This window comes from Besnoitia besnoiti, chromosome II (assembly GCF_002563875.1).
Source record: "Besnoitia besnoiti strain Bb-Ger1 chromosome II, whole genome shotgun sequence".
NCBI lineage: Eukaryota > Apicomplexa > Conoidasida > Eucoccidiorida > Sarcocystidae > Besnoitia > Besnoitia besnoiti.
In genome coordinates, this window is record NC_042357.1 from 662,227 (window position 1) to 687,356 (window position 25,130).

Below are 25,130 nucleotides of genomic sequence, written 5' to 3' on the forward strand. Positions count from 1 at the left end.
ACAGATTTTCTTGTGATTTTTTGCGTCGAGTATGAGTCAATATGGATCTACGAAAAGCCGGGCAGCGATAGAGGCTTGCAGGCTCCTCGTTAATTTCGCCTTCTCGATAGCGACGGCCTTTGTTTCTGGTCGTCTGTCGCTGCGCGCCGCGGCGTCCGTGGAGAGCCATTCCAACTCAGGGAATCCTCCGCTCTTTTCTCCACACGCCAGAGGGGGCGTCTCCGCGGCGCAGTCTGTCGCTCTCGCCTCGCCTCCACTGCTGGGCCTTGGAGCCTGTCGCCTGCGTGGTTTTTTGCACGAGGTGTTTTCTGCTCGTTGGGGATTCTTTAGCGGTCGCCAGTCTGCGGAAGAGCGGCGGACTTCTCAGGGGGGAAGAGAGAGGCCTTTCAGCGAGAAATTGCGGAAGGGGGGGGGTCCTGCTGCGTCTGGGGGACTGCGCACAGTCAGTTAGTCAGTTACATGCGCATCTATGTGTCTGGCGGAGGACGCAGTTACGGCGGATTTCAGCTAAAAAGGAAAACACACACGGGCTTCTTTTCGGCATAGACATACCGCAGCCTGCAATCGCGTAGAGACGCCATCAGGTCCTGCTTTTCTACTTTCCTGATAAACCCAGACAGCCGCGCCAGATGCCCTGAAAAATAAGCGAGCTTCGCGAATCTGATGCAGAAAAGGTGCTTAGGATCTATCTTCCCGAATTCATTCGGCGCCCAAGTTGTGCTTGATGAATGCAACGTATCAAAAACGAATGCGTGCTGAGCTGATTCTTTATAGGCATATAATTATGTGTATATAGTTCAGACATGCAGTTTAGAAAGAGATGCCCCTATATGCGTCTACGGAGCGCTCCTTTCCGCGTGCCTGCTTGAGGACGCTTGAGCCGTCGCCTCAGGTTTCTGCATCAGATAGTCGAGGACAGGAGATTTTTCGCAAAACGCGTCTGTTCCAGAGCGCAGGGTTCAACTACAGAGAGAGACGCGTTAGGCGAGAAACAATAGAAAGCAAAAAATGCCTCAGAGAGCGAAAATCTAGCGCCTGACCAGAGAAGGCGACTACGGAGTGCCCTGTAGTAAAATGTGAAAGTAGCAAGAACTGAAGGAAAAACAACATACGGAGAGGTTTCTGAGACCCTAGCAGGGCAAAGCGGAGTCACGAAAAGTACCTGAGGGCGACTGGAAACCAGATATATGATGCAACAGACACCGTGTCTCCCTTCTGTGCGAGAGAGGCAGCAGCCATCCTCATGGCTGTCATAAGTCTGCCCCTTCTCTCCGCCTCTCACTGTAGATGTTTCTGTCGCCCCAGAGACTGTGCGTTCGAGGGGCTGGTGGGAATCTGAAGCTCCATGACAAGCGTTAGCTGTCACTCGTTCCGTCCTGCTCTCACCTTTCTGAGTTGCTGTCTCTTTTGCGTCTCCGGATCTCGGGCTCTCGTCCGTGTTTCCTGTCTCTTCCTGCCTACTCCTTCAACCAGTTGACTACAAGGCTCGCTCGTGTCGCCCTCTCGGCCTCTGCGCCGCCGATCTACCTCTCCTTTCCCTCTCTAATTGCCGCGAGTCTTCCCTGAGACAGGACTAACGCTCGCCCTGTTGCTTCCCTGTCTGAGTGGATTTCAGCTGGTTGGGCAGTTATGCGGCTAGCCGCGCAACTACACGAGTGTGGCTGCGTCAAGTCGGCTCACTTGACGCCGTTGCGTTTTCGCGCGCACTGGATTCTTTCGTTTCTTCTTTCGCTCTCGTCTTCTCTTCGTCAGCCAGGGAGCCTCACGCGAGAGGCGAACTTACATGCAATTACACATGTGTATCTATACAAATATATAGGTAGTATGTATGTGCATTCATAAAAAATCGCTCATTCACATCGAGTAAAAAGCGCATCGCCTTCGCTTTCCGGCGCAGTCTCCCTCTCTGCTCCCTCGCCCCTCGACCCCCCACTCGCGCCCGCCCTCCCCACTCCACGTCCCGCGATCCGACATCAACGTCTCTCTCTCTGTGGCCTGCGCTCGCTCTCTTTTTTCTCGACTGAGTACTCCTTCACCTTCCCCCTCCCCCTCGCCCCTGACCGCGCTTCCTTCTCTCTCCGTCACCCCTAGAGACGCCGCTCGTAGAGCCGCAAGAAGTCCCTGACGGTCGCGCCGCGACCCGCGCTGCGCAGGCGGAAACCCGCCGCGCCGAGGACCGCGTGCGTCCGCTGCAGGGCGAGAGGCCAGTGCATGGCGAGGAGACGGGTGTCTCCTTCGCGGACGCGGTGGTGCACGGCCTCGACCTCCACGAAGTGCAGCGCCTCGAAGGCCGCCAGGAAGGCCAGCAGAGCCTCGCGGAAGCTCGCCTCCTGGCGCCGCGCGCCACCTAGCACGCTCTCCCCTGGCAGCTCCGCGCCTATCACGATCCGCAGCAGCAGCAGCGGCGGCGCAGCCACCAGCGCGGCGGGGAACAGCGCGGAGGCGTCCACACCGCGACTGCCACGCTCGCCGACGCTCCACGCCTCCGCTTCGTCAGTGTCCCCCTGCTCCGACTCACTCTGTCTGCGGGGGGAGCGTTCGCCTCGTTCCGCTCTCGCGGCGCTGGAACTCTCGCGCGCCTCCCGCCCTTCGGCCCTGAGGCCTCCACCGCGGCTTCCTTCCGCCCCCGCCCCCGCCCCCGCTCCCGGTGCCGAAGAACTGCAGCTCGGCGCTCCCTCCTCGTCCTCTCCGCACGGCGGGTCTCCGGCGCCTTCTTCGCGGCGGGGCGGCCTCTGCGTCGCTTCGCGCGCCGAAACGCCGCTCCTTCGCTTCTGCGCCCGCCGTCTGTGCGTCTGCGCGAGGCGCGTGAGGCAGCGCAGCAGGTTCAGGCCCTGGCAGGCGAAGGCGCCGTCTAGCGGCGAGAGCCGAAAGAAGATCTCCACGCCGCGCAGACTCGCGCGCAGCCGCGGCTCGAGGCAGATCTGCAGCAGGGCCTCGCGCTCCACGTCCCAGGGCCGCGTGAACGACCCGCCCCCCGACGGGCACGCACTCAGCAGGAAGCCGAGCGGCAGCAGCAGCGGCGCCGCCGAGGAAGCCGAAGAAGAGGGCGAAGCACCGCACGACGCACCCACGCAGCGCGGCGCGCCCGAGAACGAAGCAGAAACTGTGGCCTGGGAGCTGTTCACAGCCCCCCCCAAAATCGCGTCTTCCGCGCCTCCCGCGGCGCCGTCGCGTCCACAGTTCGCTTCATACTCCCCCTCCAGCTCCTCGGCGCGAGGTTGCCGACCGTCAGTTCCTCCATTCCTGCCTTCGGTGAAGCCCCTCTCGCCGCCACCGCGCCGCTCTTCGCGTGAGGCCCGCGGCGCAAGCCCGAGGGACGACCGCGGCCGCGTCTCTTGGGAAGCAGATGGCGACGCGAAGTCTTGCTCCGCGTGCGTGTCTGCGGCGTCGCTCTCCTCCTCTCTCTGAGAAAGAAACGAACCCCCCTCCAGCGTCTCGTTCTCGTTTCCTCTTGCTTGCTGCGGCCTCGGGGCACCGCGCGCCTCTTCGTGGCGCCTTGCGTCTGCGCGCCCATCGAGTTCGTCGTAGCTGTCGCCCTGTTCTTCCTCGTCTTCTTCCGCGGCATGGTCACGCAGGCGACCGCTGTGCGCTGCTTCGTCGGCGCGTCGGAAGAGAGGCGCAGACACCAGCAGGTGGAGCGCAGGCAGCAAGTCGCGCGCGACGGCGACGCGGGCACTGCGTCCGCCGGGCGCCGCGAACTGCACAGAAGGCAGCAGCAGGGAGGACTCCTCGAAAAAACGGCGAGCCGCGGACGAAGGGAAGCCCGCGAGGCTCGCAAAGACCGACGACGAGGAAGAAGAAAACCCCGACGACGCATCTTGAGGAGAGAAGGAGGAGGATGACGACGGCAAACCCCTCGCTGACTCGCGGACGCAGTTCCGATACACCGCCGCCTCGGCTGCGGGTGGGTTCCTCGTCGCGTCGCGCTGGGGGACGCCTTCGGCAGCAGCAGACGCTGCAGAAGGCGACGAAGGGGTCCGAGCCGCGCGGCGGTCAGGCAGCTTGTGCTGCCGCACCCTCAGACCCGCCTGCGCGGCGAGGTGGTAGAGATACGCGCGGCTGCATCGCTCCTGACCTGGGTGGCAGGCGACAGTGACGGTGTACGTACAGCTGTCGAGCGCGAGGCGCCGCACCGAGCTGCGGCGCGGAAACAGCCCTCCGTTGCGCAGCGTGCAGACGTCTGCGTCGTCGTCTCCGCCGTCAAGCGACGCGTCGCCGCCTTCACTCGGCACGTAGACCGGCAAGAAGAACTTCTGCACGCCGTCCCTCCTCTCGCCTTCGCCGTTTTCCTCCTCTCCCTCTGATGCCGCGCCGGACGCCTCGTCGTCTGTCGCGCCGAGCGTCTCCTTGGCGAGTTTCTGCCTGCGGACTGGCCTCAGACGCGGCCGCGGGCGGCGTAGGCGGTCGCCCCAGCGCAGCAGCAGCAACTTGTTTACCATTTCCGCGAGTGTGTCGACCCCGAGGAAGCGCGCTGAGAGGCGCACGCCGCATGCAAAATCGAAGGCCACGCCCTCGGAGGGGTCCGCACTCGATGCGACGTCAACCAGACAGTTCGCCACGAGCTCCTCGTCGTCCAGCAGACACGCCAGCGACGAGAGTGAAGAAAAACCTCCGCCCCTCCCCACAGCCGTCACACGCGAAACCGCCAGCGGCGATCGCCCCGAGCTGCCCTTCGCGCGGGGCGGCGCGGCCTCCTGAGGCGGCCGCCGCTCACTCAGCCGCTCTTCGTTTCTTGCCGCGGCGCCTGTTGTCTCGGCGGCGCCTGTTGTCTCTGCGGCGCCTGTTGTCTCTGCGGAGTCGCGTGCCGGCTGAGTGGCCTCGCTGTCTTCTCCGCTGAGAGGGGTCCGACCGCCCGCCCCCGGGAGCGCAGAGGGAGAGGACGCGAAGGCCGAGGGAGAAGACGGGGGGTGCGTTGCCGCCTCTCCTTCAACGAGTTTGCAGTCGTCGCCCGTCGGCGAGTGCAGACCTGCGCGGCTGTCTCCACACTCTGCCGTCGCAGTCTCGGCCTCTGTCTCGCCGTTCTGCGCATCTCGCAGCGCGTCGCAGTTTCGCGGCAGATTCTCGTCGGCGTCCGCGCTCGCGGTGCTCTCTGTTGTCTCCGCCTCGTCTCCCTCGCCCCTTTGCGCGCCTTGTTCTGGCGCGACCCCGTTCGGGGCAGCGCCGCCCCCCGCCCCGCTTGCTGCGCCCCTGCGAGCCTCTCCGGCACACTCGCCTTCTCTTCTCCTCTTTCTCTCTCTCTCGTTCGCCTCCTCCTCTGCCTCCTGGTCTCCGTGCTTCTCGCCCAACGCGTCTTCTCTGCGGCGTTTCTCGCCTTCGTGGACCCTCCCCCTGCCGTGCCCGACTCCGCTCCCTCTCACTTCGCTCTCCACTTCGTCTTCCCTCCCTCCTCCTTCTTTTCCACTTTCTCTGCTTCCTCTTTCTCCCTCTCTGTCTCCCTCTTCGTCCGCCTGCTCCCTTTCTTCTTTTCCGGCGCCCGCAGCTGCGCTCCTCTGTTGCTCATCTCTGGCGCGCCGCGCTGCTTCGCCTGCGTCCCCCGACTCCTCGCCTTCGCGTCCTTCTCCTTCGCGGAGCCCGTTCCCCCCATCGCGTGCGTTTTCTTCGCGCAGTCTCTGCGTCTCAAGCGCGCGGGCGACTTCGAAGGCGTAGAAAAAGTCCGCGTCGTCCGCCGCGACCACCACCTCCCTCAGTCGCCTGCAGCGCCGCAGCACCAGACGCCACCAGAGGACCGCCGGCGCGAGCTGTGCGCTGCAGCCCCCGCCAGCGCTCCAGGCGCCTCTCGCGCAGGCCTCGCGGCACTTCCTTTCGGCGGTGGGCTGCGCAGCGTCGCAGCTGCCGGCACGCGGAAGGCAGCCCTGCACGTCGTTGAGAGTGCTGTCAGGGGCCGCTGGAGCGCCCCGCGCCTCGAAGGAGGCGGCGCAGGCCGCCGCCTCCGCCTTGCCGTCGTGGCCTCCGCCGCCCTGAGGCGCGGAAGCGGCCTGCGAAAAAAGCGCGGAGGGGGCCGCCGGCAAGAGCGGACTGAAGAGCGCGAGGAGCGGCGAGTCCGCGCCCGCCAGGGGGTGGTTCGGGGGGAACAGAAGGGCGTTTCCGCTGCCGCGCAAGTCAAGAACGAAGCGCTCCAGATTCGGCAGTGCGGCGAAGATGCTGTCCGCGAACAGCAGCCAGTCGAACGGCTGCGAGGGCAGCACCACCACCCGTGCAGGCGGGGGCGGAGGCGCCGCGCGCGGAGCCTCAGAGCTGTCGCGCGATGCCGACCAAGCTGAAGATGCCGAGGCGGGTGAAAATGGCGCAGAGGCCGCCGCGGCTCCAGGGCTCTGCTCCGCCGAAGCCCAGGAGGGCGACAGGGACGACTGCGGCGCAGAGCCCTCGACGCTGAGCCGCCGGTGCGCGACTTCACGCGCCGCCTCTTCTCGCGCCGGCGCGACGGGGATAGGAGGCCCGCGGGCGTCGGCCCCCGCGGTCGCGCCGCCGCGTGGCTGGCGGGGGGCGCCCGGCGGGTCTCGGGCGGGCGGGCTCGGCGGGGGTGCAGGGACGATCACGGCGGCGGCGGGTCCCAGGGGGACGCAGAGGGCGGCGGGCTGGGAGACGTGCGAGAGGGCGTCGAAGGCCGCGGGGTCGCTCCGCTCGGCGCTGCCGAAGTTGAGCGCGACGGCGGGGTCAGAGACGACGAGCTCCAGGGACCTGCAGGCGGGCAGCCTCGGGGGCTGCAGGTGGGCGCTGTGGGGCGCCGACAGGGCAGCCAGCCAGTAGATGCTCCACATGCCTGACAGGACGAGGGTCTCGAGCTGCGAGAAGACGCACCGCGCCGCTGCACGACCCGCGCCCAAGGTCTGCTCGCCCCCGCCTCCGGGATCCGCGGAGGCCGAGAGGAGCAGCGGCGAGGGCGCCGGCAGGAGGCGGAAAGCCGACGAGGAGGAAGGTCCACCGCGATGCATCGGGTCTGGGAAGGGGTCTGTGTGGATTTCGCAGCTGCGGAGTGAGCGGAAATTTCGAAAAATCAGCTCGGAGGTCGCCTTCACGTCGGACATGGCCTGCGCCCCCTCCATGTGGAAGGTGACATCCCGCAGAGCTGCCGCCGGCGAGGTGATGACGCCGCGCCAAAAGGGGACTGAAGCCCCCCTGGAGACCGCACTCACGCTGCTGACTGCAGACAGCGAGGAGGCCCAGCTCCCCCACCAGCGCCGAGTCAAAACGACCGCGCCGCACGCCTCCACTGTTCCCTTCTTCTCCACGATGGCTTTCAGACGCCGGCAGACGCCCCGCAGACGCGCCACGTCGTTCAGCGTCAAGCACCGCAGCAGCAGGCCCAGCCACCGCGCGTCGGAGCCCTCGCGCTCCAACAGAGACACCAGAAACACCTCGCGCGGGGCGGAGCCGGCGAGAGCGAGAGACGGCAGAGAAGCGGGGAGGTCGGCCGCCACCGCCGCAGAGGGCACGGAGGGGTTCGCCGAAGAGACAGATCCCGAAAAAAACGACGCAGGCGAGAGTCCGCGAGACGCCAACGCAGACGCCGAGAGAGGAGGTCCGGGCGGTGGCCACGGCGTCGCGGTCGGCGGCGGGACGAGGCGCGTGGCGTCTCCCAGCGCCCCTGGGGGGGACACATATGGCGATGGAGCCCCAGCGACCGCGGTCGGAGGCCGGCGGCCCCCGGCAGCGACCGGGGGCGCGGGGGGTTCCGCGAGGGGCGCCGGCGCACTCGCCGCGGAGCCCACGGAAACGGAGGCCGCCGGCGCGTCAGACTCCATCGTTGGACGCTCCGCAAGAAGAGCGAGACGACCCCTAAGTCGTGTGCGAAGTCAGGTTCCTCAAGGGTCCATTAGGCCAAATCAAGCAACCGAAAAGGAGCTCGTCCCGCGGCTTGCGAGAAGGATCGTCGCAGGGGGAGGGGCGCGCCTCCTCGCCTCTGGCTGGCTCTGTCTCCTCTTCCGCGGCGCCTCGAAATCATTTTTCCGCGGGATGTCGCCCCAAACATGGGCCCTCCCGCCCCTGTGCACATTCACCACGCCCCGGCAGACCCCACACGAGAAGAACTGGTGAAAAAGGTTCTTCCCCGCGTCTGAGGCGCCTCGAGGCCGGCAACGGGAAGAAGTCGCGCGGCTGCAGTGCGCTGCTGCGAGGAGGCCCCTGTGCGAAGGAGACCGCAGGCGGAGACACCGTCGCTAGCGACGAGGAGGCGCAGCCTCGAAGGAGAGACAAAGGAGGGCGAGAAAGGCGGCAACGCAGTGAGGAGGGGGAGGAGAAGAAGAAGAAAGACGCGCAACTCGCAGAGGAAGCAGAGGCCGCGCAGAAGAATGACGCAAGCGCGTGGACGCGGAAGAGGCAGGGAGCTCCAATAGGGTCGCACACACACGAGAAAGAAAACTAGACAGAAGAGGGCAAACAGAGGGAGGGAAGCCTTCTACGGAGGAAGGGGTGTGCGCGTACGAAGTACGAATACGACGCAGAGAAGGCAACGGCGAAAGCGCCTGCGAGGCGGTGTAGAGATCTTGGGGCGACGGAAGCAGACGATGACGACGCTAAACGGGAAAAAGAGAAGACGAGCAAAGTCTCTGCGGTTGTATTCTTTCACAACTTGAAGGAGGCGCGGTGACTCCCCGAGAAGCCTCGAGAGAGTCGATGGCTGCCTGCCGGAGGCCCTTTTGTGGTGAGGCTCGGCGGGTCGATGTTCCGCTTCTCGTGTCGAGGAGTTCCTCCGCGACTTCTTCGCCGCTCTCTCCACGAATCTGTGGAAGAACGAAGCTCAGAAAACAGCGGCGCCTGGCAACACTCTTCCTTGTCCGCTGCGGCCCCTGCGGAAAGCGAGAAGGCAAGCGAGGCGAGTCTTCGTGGCGTGTCGAGTCTCGCGGGAGGGAAACGGCAGAAAACGCACGAGGCGTGTCTGGACACTGCGAGAATGTTGAACTGGGTCGCGCTGTGCACGTCGATGCATGTTTTGGGTCTTCCTTTCACCGTTTTTTTTCTTTGCAAAGTCACGGCGACTCAGATAGCTGCATACGGCTTCTCTCACTCACTCTCCAGCTGCGAAAAGACCCCGCCCTACCAGGGACGATTCGCGAGAGAGAACGCTTCCGCCGTCGCCGCCGCGATTTTTCGCTCTCGCTCTGTCTCCTTTTCTCGGCGTCGCGGCCGCCTCTATCCTTCTCTTCGTCGCACATTTCGTCTCCTTTTTGTGTTATGTTCCCACCTTTTCCGTTCGGTTCTTCGCTTCTCGGAGTGAGGAAACGCGCAGCTTCCTCGCGGCCTGTTACGTGTGCTGTGGGCGGTAGAAGACGGAAATTTTTCCACGTGGCTGAATGCACTCGTGGCTCTTTTCTGTTTGTTTCTGCGAGCTTCTTCACGTCTTTCTTCCGCTTTTTTTCGTTGCTTCTTCTCCCGCACACATTTCGAGAGACAGCTTTCTCTCACGCCCTTCGACGGCTGAGCGTGTCTCGGTCTCTCTCTTCTCTCTCCCCGTTCTCCCTGTGCGGCCCTCTGCGGCGTGACTTCCATTTCTTGCTGTTCTTCGCTTTTTCTCTTCGGATCTCTTCTTCTTCACCTTCCTCTCCACGTGTCTCTCTTCTCGCGCCGTCGACGCGCACACCTCTCGGCAGAGTCCGCGGCGTGCACCTGTGTGGATTTCGACCTCTTCTTCTTCCTCGGCTTTTTCGCAAAATGGGGTTCCACTTCCAGCAGTACATCGCGATGGTCGGGCGCGCCATCAACCCCGTCCAGTGGACGCGCACGTGGAAAAAACTCGAGGGCAAGAAGGCTGGCGAAGTCTACCGCAGCGCCCTCGACTGGACCAACAACCAGTTCGCCCAGGTGGCTCGCGCGTAAGTCGTGCTCCCGCAGCCACCGCTGCAGAGTGACTTTGTGAACAAGACCAACGCGAGCGCAGATGCGTTTTCAGCTCATGTGAAGCGCGCAAATTGTTGTGCGTGCTGGGAGTCTGGCGGGCACGCGACGACGTCGGCGCGAAGACGGGAGAGAGAGGCAGGCCAGCGGGGAGTCCGCCGAGAGGGGTAGGGGGGGAAACACAGGGAGCTTGGCGAGTTGCGAGAAAGCCAGAGATGAGTGTTCAGACAGGGGGGGATGGGACGGGTGTGGCGAACCCAAGGTCTGCACTTCTCGTCTCATATATATGTATATGGCAGTATATATGTACGAGTATATGTATATGTATACATAATATGAGTGTGTGCTGCTTGGGCCGTGCGTGGAATGACAATTGTGTGTGCGTGGAGGCGAGCAGAAAGAGGTGAACAGGGGGATTTTCTTCCTCTTTGTTTTTCTTTTTCAGTTCGCAGTACCGCGCGTGGTGGTGGCAGAACCCGCTGGGCATGGGCCTCGTCCTCTACGGCACCTACAAGGCGTGGCACATGATCTACATGGTTCGCAAGCAGAAGAAGAGTAAGTTCTTTTTCCTTCTTCCTGCGTGTGCGTGAGCGCTGGTGTGTCTCTCCTGTCTGGTTCACGCGGCAGTCTCTGTGTCTGCATCTCGCCTCTCTTTTCTAGCCTCGAAACGGCGCTGACAGTTTTCCTGTCGTCTGCCTAAGCATGTCTCCGCCTCACCAAACACAACATCCGTACGTGGAGAAGCGTGCGTATTTCTGGCAAGCATGCAGATTTGTCGCGAGGTTGGGCATGTGAGGTATTCACGATTGAAGCTGAAACGAAGGAAGAAGGGCTGAGGAAAATCGAACTGACAGACACAGCAGAAGCAGGTTCGCATGGAAGGCCGCCGCGAGGGGCATGTCTCCCGGAGCAGCGACGGAGATCGCGAGCGATGCGGAGAGAAAAAACGCGACTGCAGCGTAGACTCTGGCTTGCGCCACACAGGCCGATGACACATTTGTCAATCGAGTTTTCAGTCGACTCTTCATCTGAAAAATTTCTGCTTTTCCTCTTCTCTGCAGCCGCTCAGCTGGTCGCCGCCGCCTACGGCCAGGGTGGGCAGTGGCTGAACCCCGTGCCTCGATAAGCTTGCGCATGTGTGGAGACTCTTTAGAGATTTTTCTTTTCTCGCTGCTGTCGGCTGAAAGGGGGGCTTGTTCTCCACGTCGTCGCTGCCCTCGGTGCTCCTGCTTCTATGGAGCGAGGCGCACAGCGCGTGGAACAGAAAGCTGACGTGGAAGAAGCGAAAGAACTCTGCGGCCGCCACACACCGCCGCGCCCAGGCCTGCGTGAAGATGCGAGTTCACCTACATCTCGGTATCCGTGCATGCAGCCCTGACGCGTGCATACATATATACACGCATGTATGCATTGCTCATATGCATATACATATATATATATATATTTATATATATTTATATATTTGTATGTGAAAGCATCTGTCAGGGGGTCCTGCCTGTGGGTTGGCTCCCAAGAGTTTCGCTCTCTGAGGAAGACATGGTTTTTACTTAGTATTTTTCGCGTGCATGCCTCCCCCCCCGCCCCTCCCCCTCTGTGAGGCGCTTCTTTTTTTCTAAAGAGGGAGCCCGCCGATCTGCGTCGCCGCGGCGATGCGCAGCATTCTCTGCATGGTTCGAAGATGCATTCGATACGGAGGAAGCCACGTTTTTCGCGTCCAGGCGACCAGAAATGGCGTTGCTCGCTAGACGCGGAGATAAACGAGCAATCCGGTATCTTTGGCACATTCGCGCCGAAACGTGGAAAAGACAGAGGAATGCACCGAATCGCTGGATGATAGCGAGAAATACGAATACGCAAGTGCACGTGCTGCTGCCTCCCGGATTGCCCCGAGTTCAGTTGGCGCAGCCATTCGGTTCGTTTTTTAGAAGACAAAAGATTTTCTGCAGTCGCACCTGCAAGCGAGAGGCCCTGAGGGGGCTCTCCTGTGGCTCGAAGCCCCTCAACCCTCTCCGTGAGGTGTTCCTTACCTCACCTGCCGGATGATGAAGACACTTCAAAAAACTAATCTGCCATATAAGATGCGGTCACGTGCGGATGAGGCTATTAATAACAATCGAAGAGATCATACTGCATACCCAGTCAACGACCCGTAGAGGAGCGCTGGAGGTTGCATGCTTGACTGACTACTGAGGCGCGCAAAAGAATCGAGCGAGAAGCTCGTCACCTCTCGCTTTCTGCTGCAGCAAAGAAGGGCCTGTGGCCTCCAGAAGTCGGTTGATATCTAAAACTTTGCAGCAAACAGTCGGCAGTGAAGTCAGATAGCCGAAAGCGAACCCGGCGAGTAAGCCCAGAGACGCGTGCGCCGTAGAACACGTCGACCGAGTGGAGAAGGCCCGCCTCTGGTACTCTGAGGTCATGCTAACGGCGAGAAGGGAAGTGTGTTTCAAGGAAAGGGATGCGTAGCAGGGAGGCTGGCGTCTAATATTTATAACCGACAGTCTCGACCTAGATGCACAGAACAGTAGGCACGAGACTCTTTCTGTGTGAAGGCCCGCGTCGTGGCTTCGCCGCAGAAAGAGGGGCTGCGGACGCAGCGAGCGAGCGCGATTCGTGTGCTAAGAAACTCATGCATCGAAGAGAAAAGCTGATCACAAAAACTGTCGCGTCCGGTTTTTGGCCGCCAAAAAGCCTCGCGGGAGGGGAGGGGGCTGACAGTCGTGCGAGGCCCGCGGATCGCTTGCCTGGGGGCCCATCAGAGTGACGAGCTTCACTAAAAAACAAGAGGTCCGTAGCCTTAAAAACAAAATGCATGCCTGTACATACACAAATGCATGTGTCTGTGCATAAGCGTGTGCCTACACATCTACACGGGCCAAGGCGTAAAAAAGTAGAAATTGAAAAATACCTAGCCCTGGCCAAGCTTCCACTTGCAGGTCAGACAGCTGCGAGAGCCACGCCCCGCTCAGCGAACCACTGGATTCCGCCGCCCGGGGGAGGCCGTGCGCTGAACAAAGAAAGCAGACGTTCGCCGGGGTAGCCCGCGGTCCTTCACTCCCTCTTCGTGTATAAACTAAAAGGCGATCTCCTATTCCCTGCTACCCCTTTCAATCGGTGTCTGCTCATTCTGGTCACCCTCTCCCCCTGAAGAACCTTTCCCCTCTCGCCCCGCGCCTCTTCTTCAGCTGTATCTGCATCCCCTCTGCGTGGTCGTTTACGTTTCATCGAACCCACGCCACACCCCTCCTCTGCGTGGCCTGCTCCGTCCGCCGCTGTCTCCCTCCTCGCCGGCCTTCTATTTGCGCGCAAGCTTCGGCTCCGCGCCCACCCCCCCTTTCCGCGTCTGCGGCAGCCTCAGACGTCGTCTTCTGTCTCTGGGCCTGCGCGTGGATCTCATCCCTGGTTTCCTTCTCTCCCTCGCCGTACACGCCGCTCGCGGACTCCGCGTAAAACCTGCCCTCCCCTCCCGCACTGCCGGGGAGAGTCGCCTCATTCGGCGTCTTGACAGGCGTCTCACCCCCCCTCCCCCCCCCAATCGCCCTACGCCTCAGCAACCTCTCCTTCTGCGTCTGCTGCATCCTGCTCTTAGTCTTCATCGCTGCTTTCGTCGCCGGAGCTCAGCACTTCGATGAGTGGCCCTTTGGCGTCCACGCGCCCGCCGTCCTCGGCCTCTTCCCCGTCCCACATCCCGAGGCTCTTCAGCCGTTGTTCCAGCGCCCGCTGTTCAAGGAGAAACCGCACAGGGTCCGCCGCGGAGCTCGCCGCGGCCTCCTGAGACAGAACGAGCGAAAACAAAACACGAAAACAAGTCGCATATGGCGCCTTCTTGGAAACAACTGGATTCAAATTCGCCTCGCATTCGCCTCGCGAACGCACCCAACGTGTCTCCACCGCCTTCTCCCTCCCCCCCTTTCCCCCCCCGCATGCGCCAGCTGGGCAAACAGCTAGGCGCCAGGCTCGAGTGCCTCGCGGGCGGCCGCACACGCGCTCCTGCGCATGCGACGATCGACTCTGTGCGGTCGCCGCGTCTTCCCGGCGCTGCCTCGACAGAGATTCGAGCACGCAAATTGCCAAAAGGATATCCATGGACACGCAGACGCAGACGCAGACGCGCGCCGCGGACCCTCCCGCCTTGCAGCCTACCTCTTGCGCATGCAGATTCGCACCGCTGTCCACGACCGGAATGTTTTGCTCCCGCAGGCTCGCTTCCGAGGGCAGCTCGCCCTTGACGTCAAACACGCCGAGGTGGAGTTCTGCGGCACCGGTGCAGATAGAGGTAGATAGATAGAGCTACGTAGATGAATGGATAGAATGCGGTAGGTAGATATAGACAGACATAGATAAATACAGGCAAATAGAGAGAAGGCACGCCGACGCGCTTCGCTCTGATTCACGCTGAAGGCGCAGGAAGACTACGCCGGCAGCGGCTGAAGGGCTCAGGGTTGAACCACGCGAAAAGGACGCGTCAACGCAGATCCACGAAGAAATCCTAATTGCACGCTCTGTGCAGTGTCGAAGCCCCCGCGCGTAAATACTCTGGGCACAAAACTCAAACCCCCCTCCTACCCAGCTCGACGTGCGGTTTGCTCCCTTCCTCCTCCTCGACAGTAAGGATCTCTGCGTTTTGATTGGCGGCGGGCTCTTCTGTCGGCGGTGACGCGGAGGACGCGTCCACACTCGAAGAGGCATCCGCGGCACGCGCCTCTCGCCGCCCGCCCGCAGGAGTCGCCGCCGCCCCAGAAAGCGGCAACGGGGCAGAGGGACAGGGCGGTGCGGCGCAGGGCGCGCAGTCTTCTCGCTGACCGGGGGGAGCCAGCGGCGAGCGCGACTTGTTCAGCTGAGGGAGGAAGCCGCGGCATCTCTCGAGAAGGGCGTCCAATCCCGACAGACGCTCGACGTCGATGCACGGCTGGCGCCTCTCTGTCGCCCTCGCTGCCGCTGCATGCGTTTTCGCCTCGTCGCCGAAGCCCAGAGACACGATGGGAGCGGAAGCGCTGTGTGACGACGCCGCAGGCGCCGAGGAGGAAGCTGGCCGCGCGGAGGCTGAGAGCAAGTTTGTCACGAACGAGGACGATGAGCCGCAATCGAGGAGCTCAGCGCAAGCAGCAGGCGTAGACACAGACGCAGCGGCGGGTGAAGACGAGTCAGAAGACAGATGAGGAGAAGAGGAAGAAGGAGAGGAGCCCCTCGAGACTGCATGTGCAGCGACAGCAGTCGAGCTGCCACCGCCCTCCACCTCGGGAGGAGACGCACTCGGGCTCAGCATCGGCACGCCGTCTGCGTCTCCGCCTTGAGCGCCTGCAATGTCTTCACCCGGCGCGGGCTTCGAGCACGCGACGCGCGGTTCCTGAGGCGTCAGGAGGAGGGGCATGCTATTCCCTGTTGTGCGCGGAGGCCAAGAAAACGCGGCGGAGAGGACGTGCAGGGTCGCCAGATACAACCCGCGGAGACCGTATTGGCAGATCACAGTCTCTCTTGGCTCCGTATGGCCGCTTGTATGCGCGCGGATGTCGCGGCAAGGAAATCGACTCGACAGAGCTGACCTTCAGAGCATCCAGCGGCGCCTGGGCGCCAGGGTCACTCTCGCCGAGACGGCAGCGAGACTCAGCCGTGCTGACTGAAACGCAAGGGAGCGGCAAAGGGTGCGTCAGGACGAAGACGGCGTCTTCTCGAGAAGGTAGGACAAGGAGAGTTGAAGGCTATTTCGGAGACCGTGCGTGAGACGGTCTACGAGCTGCCCGAAGCGGCTGCTGACGAGCAGGACGCAGGAACAAGCCTGCTGTGCTCGGGCGCAGTTGAGCGCATCAGCCGCGTGACGGGGATAAGACGGACTCATGGGCCACGAGTCCGCACAAGAAACGAGCCGAGCAAGGCGAAATACGAAAAAGACGAGGGCGGCTCGCTTTCGATGAACGTGCCAAGCCGCAAGCGCCGAGTTCCGCAGGAAGGCGGTTGAAACGATGCACTTACGTGGAGTGTACGTCCACCTGGGAACCAGACAGGTAACGTCGTCGAGTGGATGGTATGTTTTTCACGGTTTCGAAGGGCCAGAGTGAGTTATACAAGTGTTTCTTGCCCATGAGGTCCCTTCTTGAGAGCTGCAGCCCCACATGGACTCAGCGCTGGAAAAAGCGCTCGAAAAAGTGTCGGAACTTCGCGACACACCTGCATGCGGACGTTGGCCTCTCCGGCGTACATACACCTGCGATGCAACGCGCACGGGTGTCTCCTGAGAGGCATTCGCCGGAGGCGGAATCGAGGTTTTCACGGCACTGCACTGACGTCCGGCAGCCCGATGGTCTCTTTAGTTTACGCGTTGTTGGGTGAGATTGTCTTCATCCCGTTTTCTGTTTTCAGTGTGAACGTAGCTGCCCGTGTGGTTCTGGGAGCAAGTCGACGAAGTCGAGAGTGGCCCGGTCCAACAATCTCTCCCGTCGTCCTCTCGCTTCTCCCGTGTACATTCGCTTTTTCACGGCTCTCTCGTGGTTTCTCCACCTTTTTTCTCTGACTCGTCTCGATCGGATCCTTCTTTCTGTGACGCGAAGCTGCTTTTCGCTTTTCAGAAAAACGACGCGGCTGTGCGCGGGTCCTGTCCGAGTGTGTCGGGCTGCAGGTGCCGCCGGCGCTTCGTGGCTCTCTCTCCGTTCTTCGTTGTTTGCTCACTCCATTTTGCCACCCCCCCCGCCCCCCCCCCCCCCCCCCCCCGCCCCGCGCGTTTCCAACTTTTGTCAGCCCTCGGATCTCGCGCGTTCGTTGTTTTTGGCGTGTTTCCGTCTGCCTTCGCTGGGCGCTGTGCGTGGATTGCGCAGATCCCCAGAAAGCAACGCTTGCGGAGTGGACTCGGCTTTTTCCGTCACAGCTCGGATTCCTTGCATCGCCTCCATAGCGCTTCCACCATGTACGCCTCTAGAGCCCTTTCGAAGGCAGCGCGGCCGCTGTCGCGTCGCTTGCTCGCCTCCGTCTCCGGTGTCGCTGCTGCGGCGTGCATCGCACCTGGCGCGGCGGCGCTTGCCCCTGAAGCGACTAAGAGGACCTGCCACATCGCGTCGGCTGTGCTCTCCTCGCATCTGCAGCAGCGACGCTCTTTCGCCCACCACGCCAAGCCAGGTGCGTGTTTTTCTCCTCTCTCTAGATCTCTCTGTCGACTCGTTAATCCGCTTCCTTGTCGAGATGCACTAATGGGCCTCTCCCGCGTGTTTCCTCTTCCTTCTCATCTGCGCTTTCGGTATCCTCCTCGCTTCTCGGCTGTCTGCAGCCTTCAGAAGTCTTTCTCCCCTCTGCCTTTTTCGCTGCTCGTGGTGAGAGCCCGTGTGTTCGTGTGTCGTGGAGCTTGAGGCGTAGGTTTTGGCATGCCTGCATTTCCGTCCTCGTGGATCCGCTCTCTGTCTGTGCCTCCGTGTATTCAGCCGCATGCAAATATGAGAATGGGCGTATACAGTTGAGCATCTACGCACACACCACACAGCATACATAGTTGCGTTTGCATGCGTCTCCTTGGAAATTCGGGATTTCCCTTCAGGCCTGTCTGGTCGTGTCTCTGCCAAGGTCGACCCGCTCATGCGCACAAGCATACATATATATACATCTATATCTGTGTGTATGGATCTATGTACGTCGCCATGTCGGCTTCGTGTGCGTTTCATTGTGATTTTTCTCTTTTTGGCTGAGCTGCTTCGAGTGTTCGAAGAGAAAACGGCCTGGGGAGAGTGTTGTTTGCAGCGTATGAGATCATCGACCACAAGTACGACGCTCTCGTCGTCGGCGCCGGCGGCGCGGGCCTCCGCGCGGCCTTCGGGCTCGCCTCTGCAGGTAGGGGTCTCACAACTGGAAAAAAAGAGGAAAATTCAACTCAAAAGATGCTTCATCCAGGCCTTTACTCTCTGGAGAGGCGCCTATCCGCCGCGCACCTCTGCCGCGCACCTCTGCCGCGCTGCGAACGCGGCGGCGTGCGTGAATGAGAATCAAAACACACGTTCAGGACATTTATACATGCACATAAATATGTTTATTTACATGCATCTTTATTTACATATAAGCGCACGGAGGCGCAGTCCATTTGTCTGACAGGTGGAAGAGGCGTGCGTTTCGTTGTTTGGGGCGGCTGACTTTCGGCCTGCGAACTTAAAGCGGATGTTCCTCTCGAGTGCTCCGTCAATTACTTGTGCGTGGCGTGTCTCCCGAGCTCTAATCGCGCGCGTCTGCGTGCAGAGGTTTTTCTGTTGACCTGCTGCGTGGTTCGTGTGTGGCGGCCGGTCAAGGAGAGTTCTGAGTACGTGCGTTTGCAATTTTTTAATTTTCTCAGGCATCAAGACCGCGTGCATTTCCAAGCTCTTCCCGACGCGCTCTCACACCGTCGCCGCGCAGGGTGGCATCAACGCGGCGCTGGGCAACATGACTGAGGTAGGCCGCGAGTCTCTTCATCCTTTAAGCAGAAGATAGCGAGGCCTGAGGGGGGGGAAGGCGATTCTTCGCAGCTCATAGACTTGATTCTTACTGTGTATGTCTCTGTCTGTCTCGTGCGGGGTCTACAGCGCTGCGTTCTTGTTCGTTGTGTCTTTCATTCGGTCGTTGTCGATTTCCGCTGGCTCGATGTTTGAAGCTCGATCTCTCGATTTTTGCGGTGCGCGGTTGAGAGGCTCCAATGATGGCGGAGGCGCAGGCAGAAGCGAAGCATTTGCCTCCGTCGCAGGCTGTTTTCTTGTTGGCATGCGATTTTTTCTTGTTTTTCGCTGCATTTTTGCAGGACGACTGGCGGTGGCACGCGTACGACACCGTCAAGGGTTCCGACTGGCTCGGCGACCAGGTGAGTGCGCGGGGATTCTTGCGAAATATTTTTTGTTAGACGCGCGGGTCTACTCTTGTTCTTCTCCATATGCCGTGAAGGTTCTATTGGACTTGCCTTTTTTCTTCTTTTACAGGACGCCATTCAGCACATGTGCCGCGAAGCCCCGAAGGTCGTTCGCGAGCTCGAGGCCTACGGTTTACCTTTTTCTCGAACGGAAGACGGGCGCATCTACCAGGTGCGTTGACAAAAAAAAACAAAGACCGACTGAGTGTGGGTGCAGAAGAGTCGCCAGATGGCGTCGCAGAGGGTCCGCGAGCACGAAGAGAATCTCGGGGAGCTGCAGCGAAGCGAAGCGGGCGCACGTCCGTTCTCTCGTGAACGCCGCTCTGCGTGTGCGAGGACGCGCCGCGCCGCAGCCGAGTTGCGAGTCTGTTTCTCCCTTTGTTTGTTTGGAACTAAAATGCCTGTGGCGCGGATGTTTTCTTGCAGCGTGCGTTCGGCGGACAGTCGCTCAAATTCGGCAAGGGCGGCCAGGCGTACCGATGCGCCGCCGCGGCGGATAGAACTGGTCAGCCGAGTCTGTCTTTCCACCTCGCGTATGTGTCTCTCTGGATATATATATTTATGTATATCTCTGTTTAGATGTATGTGTAGTGAGTGCGCGGAGAGGAGCCAGTCTTCTGAAAGCCTGCAGGGAATGTCCAAGCAGACGACGTGTGCGCGGCTGTGTGGCTCACTGCGCACAGGGGAGGTACGCTTGTGTGCTTCTCACTCACTCCGAGCCTCGCGTCGCTCACACTTCGTCCCCTGCGCATGCGCATGCAGATGCACGCGCCGTTTTAGAGTCACAAGCCCTAGCGAGGTCGACCCGAACAAGACAAGGCGGACAGCGGAGGAGGTTCTGTCTGGTAGAGACAGGCGCGCTCCTTGTGCGATTGCTGCCTTTTATTTTTCAGGGCACGCCATGCTTCACTCGCTGTACGGCCAGTCGCTGGCACACGACTGCAAGTTTTTTGTCGAGTACTTTGCGCTAGATTTGATCATGAGCGGCGAAGGCGACGAACGCAAATGCCACGGCGTCATTGCGCTCTGCATGGAGGACGGCAGCATACATCGCTTCAACGCGAAGCACACCGTCCTGGCCACGGGAGGGTGAGGCGAAAGAAAGCAGTGTCTCTTCTTTTCGAGAAGAACAAGGACGTGGCTGCCAGGAAGCCGACCGTAAAGGCCGCGAAAACAACTCTTTAAAACCGCAAATCGGAGGGGGCGTGCGTCGGTGTCGTTCGAGCCGCACTGTCTACCTGTGGACGCGATGTGGCGCCCTCGGCAAGTATATATATATATGTATATATATGTAGTTTCGTGTACGTGCAAGTGTGTGTATATGTGAGTGGCTGTGTTTCGTGTATAGGCAGAAATCCTTCAGATTTTGAACGTGCGGGAAGCAAGCAGTATACACATACATCTGTCCGCATATATATATATATATGAGTGCATCTACAAGAAGAGCAAAGCTAGCGCAGTGTCTTTGTGTTTTTTCTCAGATACGGCCGCGCGTACCAGTCGTGCACATCGGCGCACACCTGCACTGGTGACGGTGGTGGCATGGTGCGTGAGCGAGGGTCACTGTGGAGAGAAGAAATCTCTAGACTCAGCTTCAGGTCTCGTGACGTAGCGGCGTCTTCTGTCGTGGACCGTTGTGTGTCTGGAGGCGTTGATGTGAATGCGTCTGTCTGGCTTAGTATCGCGGCAGAGTTGTTTTTTTCAGCTGAGGAAGCGCCGTGCTGAGTTCTCTATGTTACACACTTGTGTCGATGTGAACGAGTACCTACGCAGTGAGGGGCGCGCGGAGATGCCTAGAGAAGGAAGCGTGAATGCTGTGTTGCGGATGAAACGTGTTTATAGGATGCGTTTTTGTCTTTACGCTGGCAACCAGGGGCTGGCGAAAAACGAGAAACGGATTGTTTCAGAGGTTTTCTTCCCCTTTTTTCTCAGGTGTCGCGTGCCGGCCTGCCCCTCGAGGACTTGGAGTTCGTGCAGTTCCACCCCACTGGTATCTTCCCTGCGGGTGAGAGACGGAGCTTTGTTTCTCATTTCTTCATCCTACGTCCCGCAAGAGACAGTCTCATTCGCTGCACATATATTTCTCTGGGTATCCAGCTGTGTAGCATGACATATATATATGTGAATAGATGTTTATATGTGCAGATGTATGCAGGGAAACACCGGTGTGTCTGTGAGGAAGTGCAGACCGGGGGAGAGCTGCGGGTTGGGAAGATGAAACGCGCCAGAAAAGTTTTCTCTTATTCTTATCTTTTGTTTGGTGGTTTTTCTCAGGTTGCCTGATCACCGAAGGCTGTCGTGGAGAGGGGGGCATCCTCCGCAATGGACAGGGCGAAGCGTTCATGGCTCGGTAGGCGATCTTTTTTTTCCTTTCTGCGGAAGGCCCCTGCTGTTCGGGGTGTATATCCCGGTCTCTGCGTCGGTGTGTGTCTCTCCTCTCTCTTTCTGGACTGGCGTTTTCTCTTCCATCTTTGTTTCGCCGTCAAGGTCTCTTCTCGCCTTCTCATGTATGTTGTGGCCTCTTGCGGCTTTCTCTGTAAGACTTTCGAGGCTCTGTGTTTTCGCCTTATGTTCGGCGATCCCTCTGTTCCCAGATGGAATGTTTTCTTTTTCTTTTTCTCGCTGCAGCTACGCACCGACCGCGAAGGATCTCGCCAGCCGCGACGTCGTCTCGCGTTCGATGACGATTGAAATCCGCGAGGGTGAGCGCGCGCGAAATGACTCTGAGAGGGGCCTGGAGACTTGGAGGGAGGAACTCGGCTGAGCCGCGAGTCCTCTGGAAGCGGGAGTGGCGAGGCACTCCGCATCAGTGCTTGTTCGCCTCCTTTGTGGAGAGTTGTGGTCGTGTCTGGCGGGTGCTGCCATTCTGTAGAGACAATCGCAAAGCCTGCGTCCTTGTTTTCATTCTCTCGAGTGTGGGGGGCCGCCACCGCGTTCAGCTTTCTCGTTCGCCTGCGCATCCCGCGCGCTTCGTATCTGGCGTTGTTGCCTTGCTCCAAAGCTGTAAACGTGTTTTGGTGTGGCTGCGCATCGTGAAACCTCTGCAGGCCGTGGCTGCGGAGAGAATCGCGACCACATTCACCTGGATTTGACTCACTTGCCGGCCTCCACGCTCCACGAGCGTCTCCCGGGTATCACCGAGACTGCCAAGATCTTCGCAGGTAACCACGAGGGCGGGCGCAGCGCTGCTGGTGCCTACAGACGCATCGAGTCGCTTGCTGATGTTGGGAGCTGTATAGACGAAGAAATTTACGAGGGACATGACCCCGCCTGGATTTCTTGTAGGACTGCGTCGTTTACTGTCGAGGAATAGTGCAAATGTGCATCTAGTGACGTGAGTCTTAGCGCTGAAGGCTTTCCAAGCGGCTCAACAGCGAGTGCAGCTGCGTCGCGGGCTCGGGATGCTTTCATATGAGCGCTTTTCGGTGGCTTGGCTCAGATTTGTTGTGCTCTTGGGGGGTGGTACCTGCGGGTCATTCTCACAAGAAAAGTTTGCGTTGCGAGTCGCTTGCAGGCGTGAACGCGGAGAAAGAGCCGATTCCGGTGCTGCCCACTGTGCACTACAACATGGGCGGCATTCCGACGAACTGGCGCGCCCAGGTTCTCACCACCTCCCGCGACAAGTCTGGAGGTCTGTCCAGCGTTATCCTAGCTGAATGACGAGAAAAACAGAGCGGAAGGATAATTACGGATTCATAGAAAACCAAATAAAAATTTTCTGCAATGTCTACATAATAGCAGTAGTATAACTTGTTTTATAGCAGGTATCATGCAACGTTTCGGAAATTTCGTCTTAAATTTAAATGTCGCGGTAATACGGGGGACGTGCGCGCCTGTTACTCGACAACCTGAATCGTCTGCGTCCTCAAAGGGAAAAGAAGCGTTTTTTCTATCTCAAGGAGAATCACCGGCGGCGCTTGGAGCTCAGCGGGCATCAAGGTGGTCCGCTGCAGGGCTCGCGCGAGGCACAGTGTCGCGCGCCTCGTGTTTCTGCCAGTCTGTCCTCTCGGCGACGCGCGTCGCACCGTCTCCCCCCTCGCTGCGTCTTGTGTTTTTTCTGCTTTCAGGACCCGACAAGATCGTTCAGGGCCTCTACGCGGCCGGAGAGGCTGCTTGCGCATCGGTGCATGGCGCCAACCGTCTCGGCGCGAACTCGCTGCTGGACATCGTCGTCTTCGGCCGAGAGGCTGCGCGCACGATTGCTGAGCAGTGCCAGAAGGGTACGCAGCTGTTTCTAGAGAACCCAGTCGCAGGCCCGTTCAACGTGGAAGTCCGCCACACAGTTTGACTCCAAGATTGATGATTGTGTATTGTTAGGTTAGAACAGATGGACAATGAGGTATTGGTAGGTAGACAGAAACAGACACACACACACCAATAGGAAGACATGGATTGACTGTTTTACTGAATCGTTTGGCGTGGTTGCTCGTGTGTGGACAGATACCTCGGCGCCGACGCTGCCCGCGAACGCAGGTGAGAAGGGGGTCCTCCGGGGATATCGTAGGGAATTCTGGAGATGAGTGCGCGTTTTTTGGTCTGTGATGGCGCATGCAGCTAAAAGAATTTGCCGAGTGTGTGTCGCACTCGGCGTGTGTCGTCGAGAGTTCACGCGTACCGGTGTCTTGCGTTCTGTCTCGTTTGTCTGTGCAAACTCAGCGGATGCTGCGCGTGTTCATGCCTCGCTTGTGTTGCGCGTTCTCTGCAGGGGAGGAGACACTCGCCATGGTCGACCGCCTGCGCCACGCCAACGGCCCGTTGAGCACCGCACAGATTCGTCAGCGCATGCAGAAGGTGCGTCTTGAGGGCTGCCAGTCGCGAGTTGTCTCTGGAGCCTTTTTTCTTCGGCTTCGACTTCTGTGTGGAGTATTCATCGGCGTCGGGTTCATCGGCGTCGGGTTCGCCGTGTGGGACCGGTCGGCTCGAGGCGGCTTCGAAATGCAACGGCTTCGGAGCATCTCTGCGTGTGCTTTCTTTGTTTCTTTTTTTCTCAGACGATGCAGGACCACGCTGCGGTTTTCCGCACAGGCCCAGTGCTGCAGGAGGGAGTGGAGATGATGAAGGAGGTCGCCAGGAGCTTCGCGGACGTCGGCGTGAAGGATCGCTCTCGCTCCTGGTGAGGATCTCGGCGAGCGTTATTCGTTCAAAGCAAGCGTGCGACAGAGTGACGCGCTGATGAATCGTCCGCGGGCGCGAGGGGGCAGAGCGGTGTGTGGACGTGTCCGCAGGATGGGGCCGCGAGAGGCAGGAGAGACAAACTCTGTTAGTGCGGAAGCATTAACAGAGTTTTCGCTTGCTTCGTGTCGTGCGGAGTGTTCGTGTTGCTCGTGTGTGTGTTGAGCGGGGCTCACAGACGCGGAACTTTTTTTTGTTAGCTGATTCGTCGCTCTGTGTCGCGTGGTTTTCTTCAGGAACACCGACCTTATCGAGACGCTGGAGCTCCAAAACCTCCTCACGCAGGCCGTGCAGACGATCGTTGGCGCAGAGGCCCGCAAAGAGAGTCGCGGCGCGCACGCCCGCGAGGACTTCAAGGTGGGTCGCGCTTTGTGAGCGACTGTTTGTTTTTGCACGATTTGCGCCCTTGCTAAATGGCCAAATCGGCACGAAGCACCGGAGGAGACGTTTGAGCAACTGTTAGAGTGGTTAAATTTTGTGTCTCATATTGCGCGTTTGGAGGGACGGAGTGAGGAGCGTTTATGTGCGGCGCCCGCGGACTCTGTCGCGTGTATGCAGGAGCGCGATGACCAGAACTGGATGAAACACACGCTGTCGTGGCAGACGCACCGCGACGTGGAGAAATCCGAGGTATGTTTTCTGCGCGGTTCACATGAGAGGGTTCTGTCTTGTGCACCATCGCTCAGCATGTGTGGCATGCAGCGCATGTAAAGGAGATCTCTGGCGCGGCGGAGCCGTGGGCGACGCAGTAGAGGCCAGGGGCGCGAGGTGCGCCGTCCTGCCGCAGGAGTGACAGACTCTGAAGGTTCCAGAAACCAAACGCACGCAGCAGAACGTCCGCTGAGGCGTCCGCTGGTGCTTTAAGAGCGGTGTGCTTGAGGGGACCGGCATAACGAATCGGTGGGCAGCCGTGTGTGGCGTGTGTCTCTGCAGTTCCCCCTGACCTACCGCAAGGTCATCTCGCAGCCCCTGGACAAGGAGATGGATCACATTCCTCCGGCGAAGCGTGTCTACTAATCAGTTTTCTTGGAGCTTTGCCGCCGTGTCGCACTTGTTTTTGTCGCCACCGTTGCCGTGTCCGTTGCCACCATCCCGGACCTCGTCGCAGACTTGTTGCATGTTAACCTGTGCGACTAGCCACACTCTCTAACCCGCCCACAGCCCCCCCCCCCCCCCCCCCCCCCCGCTCTCATTTTTGGTGAGATATTTGTGTCTCGAAACCTACGCCTTTTCGTCTTGCCTGTTCATGTGACTTTAAACGACTAACCCATTTTGTGGTCGG

The 25,130-nt window shown here is 60.0% G+C and overlaps 4 protein-coding genes across 4 annotated transcripts; 2 read left to right on the forward strand and 2 right to left on the reverse strand.

Moving 5' to 3' along the window:
* Positions 1 to 2,087: 2,087 nt before the first annotated feature.
* BESB_034370 (uncharacterized protein) lies at positions 2,088 to 7,742 on the reverse strand (the record flags this gene model as incomplete). Its single annotated transcript, XM_029362023.1, has 1 exon — positions 2,088 to 7,742. One exon carries the CDS (start codon positions 7,740 to 7,742, stop codon positions 2,088 to 2,090), a length of 5,655 nt encoding a protein of 1,884 aa, XP_029220988.1.
* Positions 7,743 to 9,648: 1,906 nt separating this feature from the next.
* On the forward strand, positions 9,649 to 10,957 carry BESB_034380 (uncharacterized protein; the record flags this gene model as incomplete). The annotated part of the gene is made up of 3 exons (XM_029362024.1): positions 9,649 to 9,809; positions 10,277 to 10,386; positions 10,893 to 10,957. 3 exons carry the CDS (start codon positions 9,649 to 9,651, stop codon positions 10,955 to 10,957), a joined length of 336 nt encoding a protein of 111 aa, XP_029220989.1.
* Positions 10,958 to 13,413: 2,456 nt separating this feature from the next.
* On the reverse strand, positions 13,414 to 15,199 carry BESB_034390 (uncharacterized protein; the record flags this gene model as incomplete). Its single annotated transcript, XM_029362025.1, has 3 exons — positions 13,414 to 13,599; positions 13,972 to 14,081; positions 14,395 to 15,199. 3 exons carry the CDS (start codon positions 15,197 to 15,199, stop codon positions 13,414 to 13,416), a joined length of 1,101 nt encoding a protein of 366 aa, XP_029220990.1.
* A 1,525-nt stretch (positions 15,200 to 16,724) lies between these two features.
* On the forward strand, positions 16,725 to 24,865 carry BESB_034400 (flavoprotein subunit of succinate dehydrogenase; the record flags this gene model as incomplete). Its single annotated transcript, XM_029362026.1, has 20 exons — positions 16,725 to 16,935; positions 17,548 to 17,637; positions 18,131 to 18,228; positions 18,572 to 18,631; positions 18,747 to 18,848; positions 19,103 to 19,181; positions 19,570 to 19,765; positions 20,158 to 20,221; positions 20,609 to 20,681; positions 20,951 to 21,026; positions 21,305 to 21,378; positions 21,724 to 21,837; positions 22,191 to 22,307; positions 22,744 to 22,896; positions 23,117 to 23,149; positions 23,382 to 23,467; positions 23,668 to 23,789; positions 24,085 to 24,205; positions 24,407 to 24,478; positions 24,782 to 24,865. The coding sequence occupies 20 exons, from the start codon at positions 16,725 to 16,727 to the stop codon at positions 24,863 to 24,865; spliced, it is 2,025 nt and encodes a 674-aa protein (XP_029220991.1).
* Positions 24,866 to 25,130: the final 265 nt, after the last annotated feature.